This window comes from Carettochelys insculpta, chromosome 1 (genome assembly GCF_033958435.1).
Source record: "Carettochelys insculpta isolate YL-2023 chromosome 1, ASM3395843v1, whole genome shotgun sequence".
In the NCBI taxonomy this organism is placed as follows: Eukaryota; Metazoa; Chordata; order Testudines; family Carettochelyidae; genus Carettochelys; species Carettochelys insculpta.
This window is the reverse complement of record NC_134137.1, coordinates 223,750,584-223,756,800: the sequence shown is the minus strand read 5'-3', so window position 1 is coordinate 223,756,800 and position 6,217 is coordinate 223,750,584. Positions and strand designations below refer to the sequence as shown.

General features: G+C 44.5%; 1 protein-coding gene across 1 annotated transcript in view; it reads left to right on the top strand.

Annotated features, from left to right (window-relative positions):
* The first annotated feature begins 2,685 nt into the window (after positions 1 to 2,685).
* LSAMP (limbic system associated membrane protein) overlaps positions 2,686 to 6,217 on the top strand; it is a 548,487-nt gene continuing 544,955 nt past the window's right edge. Inside the window, exon 1 of the mRNA XM_075000343.1 lies at positions 2,686 to 2,788. Coding sequence (XP_074856444.1) covers positions 2,710 to 2,788 — 79 coding nt within the window. The 5' untranslated portion in view covers positions 2,686 to 2,709. The remainder of the gene's footprint in view (positions 2,789 to 6,217) is intronic.

Here is a 6,217-nt window from a genome sequence, read left to right as displayed (position 1 = left end):
GGTCCAAGTCACTAGATCATCTAATCTTGATCTCCTGCACAGCACAGGACAGAATCTGACACAGTAATTTCTTCAAGCCTTTACCTGGGCCTCAGAAGCCACTTCCTTGCTCAGACTCCACCTCTGATGTTGAAGGGGGTCGGGGGGCCACTTTGCTTCTCCACACGTGGGTGTCCTTAACCATGAAATGGAAATAACTCACTTTCCTTTAGTATGGAGGCAGTGACTAGTGTTAGAAAGCTGAGGGCTAGGAAAAGGAAAGCAATGGAGAAGTAATGTTACAGCAATGGCCTTTCCTCCACAATTCATAGCCATTTGAGCTGCTCACCTTCCAGCTATGGAGATGCATGGATCAGAAAAGCCTAGAGTTGGTGGTACTGGTGTAGGGTGGGGGCAGGGGTAGCTGCTTCTCCTGGTGATTGTCCTCTCTGCACCACAACCTATCCAGTGTTCCTGACTCTAGTGAATTTCTTCATCAGTTCTGGAAATATTTCTTTTAATGCTGTTGGCCCCAACTGACTCCAGGCTGGTCACTGCCTAGAAAGATCCAGCCCTCTGTAAATTTCAAAGTGAGTTTTGAGTTTGGTAGTGGTGAGGGGGACCAATCGTACATATCTCAGAAAAGGAGAAGAATGAGCCCAGCTTCCATCTCCATGGAAGAACAATGGGTCAGTCTGCTCAGGGTTCATCCCCACCTCAATCTCTGCAACACTAAGCTTGGGACAGGGGAGAAGAGGCCCCCCATGATGGGAGCCCTAGACCTTGGGTAGCGGGAAGAACCCAGGAGCAGCAGAACTTCAGAGGGACAGGAAGATGTGGGAGAGGGGGAGCATGGTTACTTGGAGGAGCAGGGCAGAAGTAGGGGTGGGGAATGTGGAGATACATAACTAATGAATCATTCTGGCTATGTCTACACTCTAGAGATCTCTTCCAAAACAACTTCTTTTGAAAGAATGTGTCCTTGTGGGTGCATCCACACAAAAAAAAAAAATCAAGAGTGATCTGCTCTTTCAAAAAAAGAGCATCCCTGCAGTCCCGCTCTTTCATAAGAACAGGCCAGGGATCAAAAATGAAGACTTCTTTTGAAAGAAGGGCCATGCAAAGTGTTAACATGTTTTCTTTTGAAAGAAGCTTTCTAAAGGGGCTGCTCTTCGTGAAATGGGAAAGAAAGAGTGATTGTGAAAGGAACACCACGTTCTTTTGATTTACTCTTGAAAGAATGCTTTTTGTGAGTAGGTGATCCATGGGCTCTCTTGAAAGAAGCTGATAGTGCAGATGCAGCCTCTCTGGATGTAAGGAGAGGATGGCAGCTCTTCTCCAGCCACAGCCTCAAGAGCTCCTGCAGCAGGACCAGAATTGCCTCGTGCTGGAGAGTGGCAACAGAGTACAGTTATGCAAACACTGGGATGAGTGGAAGGATTCAGATAGCCTAAGGCACACCAGAAATATTAGATAAGCCTTTTTCAAGAAGGTCTTATTATTTTTGAGAGACAGTTTGTCATATGGCACCTTTTTAAAATTAACATTGATTTGGGCATAAGCTCTTGAGGACTGGAGCCACTCTACGAGCTGCAAATCCATGAAAGAGCCAAGAATCTCTCCTGCAGCACTGGTTACAGATGGGTTATGATCACATCTTAAAGCTGGACCTTGCTTCTCACAACCCTCTTACTTGCAGAAGAAGCACTTCTGGATGTGTGTGTGTGTTTAAAGGAATCAACCCTTCTTGGGAAGTTGGAGAGCTGTTAATCTGTGGTCTGGACCAGTTGTTTATTAAGGTGTAAGTGGTTGCGGGGGGTGGGGTTGTCTGTTTTTCTTACTTTACATCCTCCTTGCTAGGCATTGTTGCTGACCTGGTTTGTGATCAGGTAGTTTGCAGCAGATCTGTATTTTTGCTGGTCAGTTTATGAAGCCTCTGAGGGCTTGAGTGGATTTTTATGAGGAGTGCCACATAATCCAGATCATTTGTTTTTAATCTGGTAGCATACATTCATGCAATGTACAAACTGCTTCCAGGCTACCACTTTCATTGCCCTAGGAAGTCATCAAGTCAATTACTGTCACAGGATTTAGAAAAGGCCCGGATAATCTTGTGACCATATATAATTATGCAATGAAAGAGAGGCAATGAATGTTGACGCTTCGTGGTATAAGATGCTTGTGATGTGGGCCAGGAAATTATCTCCCTCCCAGGTGCAGCATTGCACCAAATGATCAGGCTCAAGATGAGTGTTTTAACCATTGTCTGAAATGGTGTGTTGGCAACTGATGAACACAGGAGAATGGACACATGCCATGGCCCTAGAAGTGAGGGTAGGTGGGAGAGGGCTGATGCCCTAATTATCCTGCCAATGTGGTGGGGCGAGGAGCAAATAGGCCAATTGTCATGAGATCCAGGGATTTTTTTTTTTTTTGGGAGGGGTTTCTACTCTTTAATGACTCAAGCCAAAAAGCTGACAGAGGGAAAATGTAGTAACTCTGTGACCTAACACAAACCTCTGTACCACGTCTCAGTCATAGAGCCCTACAATTGTAGCACAGTGCCATTAACCTTTACTCCATACAGCCCAATGTGTGTGTCACGTGCAGTATGCTAAGTGCTTGAGTGGAATAAGTTCTGATGGGGGGGGGGGGGCATGGCTGTCGGGAGAGATTTGAAGTTGGAGAATCAATGAGGCAGAGGGGAGCAAGGAGCCTGTTCCAAAAGAAATGCCATGCAGAAATGAAGGTTTCTACCCCAGAACCACAGGGATGTGGCCTGGTAGCATAACGAGCTCTGGATACTTTAGTAAGTATATTGGCATTTGTTGCCCCCTTGTGCCCCACATTAGGTGGTCAATTAGCAGCTGGGGCAATGAGGCCTTTGCCAGGGGGTCATGGGGAAAACCGCAAGGGCCCTGGGGGGACAAAGCCTCATCCACCTCTGCCCATGTTCATTTGCCCTTTCCCTATAGCCATTCTCGGAGTAGGCTGCCTCTGTGCCAACATCTCCACCTTGCAAACTTTGGAAAAAGCTGTTGTTTTTGTGCTTCTTCCAGGCTCTCCATTGGGTTGGGAAAGTTTGGAGGGGGGGGCAGAGGCAACAGTGAAATTCTGTATCATCGCAAATTTAGCTTGGGTGGTAAGAGATACCCATCACTCCCAGTATTAACTGTCTTTATGCCTTATGATAGAGACATCTGCCTTCCCCACCTTTTTGCCTCAATTCAGTTGATTTGAGGCTCTGCACCTATTCAGTCACTATCTGTCTTGATGTGCAGTGTTTTCCTATGAAACTAATGTGTCAATCCTCAGGTCACAGGTCTGTGTGTTTTCATGAGCAGAGTCTGCTCATTATCTTCTCTAATTGGGGGGAAAAATTAAACTTCATGGGATGATCTGTCAAAACCACTTCTCTGATGTGTCTATAACTAGAGAAATTTGTAAATAGCTGTTGGTTTAGCTGCTCTGGCTCTGACAGAGGCTTCCTGCAAAGTTTATCAACAGGCGCTAATTGCTAGCTCAGTTTGGATGGACTACAAGTGGTCATATACTGTAAATTAGAAAGTGACTGCCTTGGCAGGAGCTGCACTTAGCTGCTTCTGGGATCAGAGCAAGTGATGCAGCTCCCTTTTGTTATTGGGAGCAGAGTCTAACTCACTTGGAATTCTGCTGGCTACAATATTTGAGTAGGTTCCCCACACTGGGTTTGGTTCTGAAGCACTGTGCTGCAGAAGATGCTTTCCTGTACAGATCCGTCAACAACTAAACCAACCTAGTGCTGGGATTTGTGGAGGGAACATTTTCCCCCTATGTACCTGGAAAAATTCACCTCTTTCAATTTCTAAATTGCCCATGAACAGATTAAAATGTTATCAAATGTATTCCTTAATTCAAAGTTTCCTGGGTAATGTCTGTGAATAATCCCTGGTCTCTAGCTCGTTTATGAACAGGGTATTGCAAGTATATACTATGTGACCTACAGGTGCTATCATGTTTTCATTCCCTTTATAAATTGGTATAAATCTGAAGATGAAGTCTTTCTAGAGTATGTAGTGACAATTGTGAATTCACACATTGCTTGCTTTTGAGTACCTTGTGATATTTACTGAACTCTTGGGGTTTTAGTGAGTGATTTGTACCAGCTTGCTCATTCACCAGAATATTAATGTAAAGTAGACACAAGTCTGAAAATTAACCAAAATGTTTGTTTACATTTTGAAAGGATTAATCCTGCAATCTTTTGCAGTCTTGATGGGGTCTCTGATCTGGCCTGGGCGGGCGGGGGATGTACGTGAATTTGTGGGATACGTGGCTTGTCAGAATGCCAGCATAGTGACACTGACAGGATGAGAACCGTAACTGAGCAATACGTAGTTCTTCTGAATGAAGGCCTTTGAGACAGAAGAATGTTCGTATTAGGGGATGTCAAAATAAGGAAAGGACCACTGGTCACGCAGACTATAAGGGCTGTTATGGCATAACTGGGCCTTTGATCTGTTTCTATGCTTTAGTCCTTCCTCACTTGTAGCTAGCAAAGCTTCATTCCTACTCTAGATCTTCTTGCCACCGAAGTGCTGTACTTGCATTAAGCAACCCATTCACAATGAAAGCCAGTGTACTTTACTTAACCATGTCATGGAGCTCCTCTGGGAGATGGGACTTGAGGAATAGTTAGCTTTTTAATAGGGTCTGTCCAGGGAATTGGCTGCAGATGGGTAAGTGAACATCATTTGCTCATGTCTGGTTTTAACCTCCCAACACTAGGGTAAAGGGTGGGTTAAGTGCCCTTTGTGTGTTTCTTCTCTTGTGCACTAGCTATCTGGTTAATGCAAAACACCATGTCTCTACTTTAACTGGGCCAAGCAAAGTGCCATGTTACAAAAGCACAGTGGGAGGGGAGAGAGTGCATATTTGTTTTTGTTCCCATTACAGCACCACTGTTCTGAACACTGAAAGCTTTCTTTCCAAAAGGCCTCTGGCCACATATTACTTGCACATAAATGACTGCAGGTGATTTATGTATTTGGAACAGCTGAGTTCTTTAAAAAGACGCTGGTCTATACCTGCCAATACCTAAATATTCCTTCCTACAGCATGTAGAGGGCCTGTAGAATTGACTTTGCCATCAGAGAATAAAATTGTCTAGATTTTTTTTGTTTGTCTCTTTTTTTCAAAGGGCTGGGATAAATGTATCCTCATTTAGACCTATTGAAGTTGTACTACAAAGTGGGATATAAGTAATCCAGTCTCCTCTTTCAGGGCATATAGCTGTACCTACTTGGGGATAGGGGGTAGGAATTCCTTTCCAATCCTTATCTACAACCACTCAGAACAGGGTAGGCATATGTTGTGGTTAGTGAAGAAATGAACTGGCTTTCTCTAGAGCTTAAGCTATTGCTGGGCAGAGGTTACCAGCTGCTGTTGACTGGCTTGTGACCGATAAACCTTATGCATTGATGCTCAGGAATGGCTCCCAAATTGTGGTTTTAAAGTTTCTTCCTCTCGTCAGGCATATCAAAACATATGGCCACATCGACTTCCTTAAAGGGCTTTAATCTGTTCCTCAGATACCTTTAATCCCAGTCTTCCCTCCTTCTGTTTCCAGGCAGTTGGTGCCTCCATCGCAAAAAGTGGATATGACAGCACATGTGGGGATTTTTTTGACCCATTAGAGTGGTGAAGTCTTCTCCGGACACTCAGATCCAAACTTTCTCAAACTCCACTCATCCAATCCAACTCTATTGAATTTTTGAGGTAACAAGGACTCTCTCGAATGCTTGGTTACTGGAATAGTAACAGAGAGGTAGCTGTGTTAGTTTATATCCTAACAAAACAAAAAGCAGTCGTGTGAGACTTTAAAGACTAACAAATTATTAGGTGATGGCATTCGTGGGGCAGATACACCACTTCTCATTATAGCCTCCAGCTCAAACCCCCTGTAGTACTTTGTCAGCAACCGACCATGGAACATAATGCTGCACTCTGAAAAGCTCTGGGAGAGAGGCCCATTCTCTCCTGCAGACAATCGCCTAACCTCAGGAAAATTCTCGCTAACAACCACAGGCCACACCACAATAATACTAATCCCGGAACTTTTCACTGCAACAAACCCCGTTGCCAACTTTGTCCACATAGTTATGCTGGAGACACCAGCGCATGGCCTAACCATGTTAGTTACAGGATTAGGAGCTCACAATCAGTTATACATGCAATCAAGTGCTAGCAACGCCCCTTT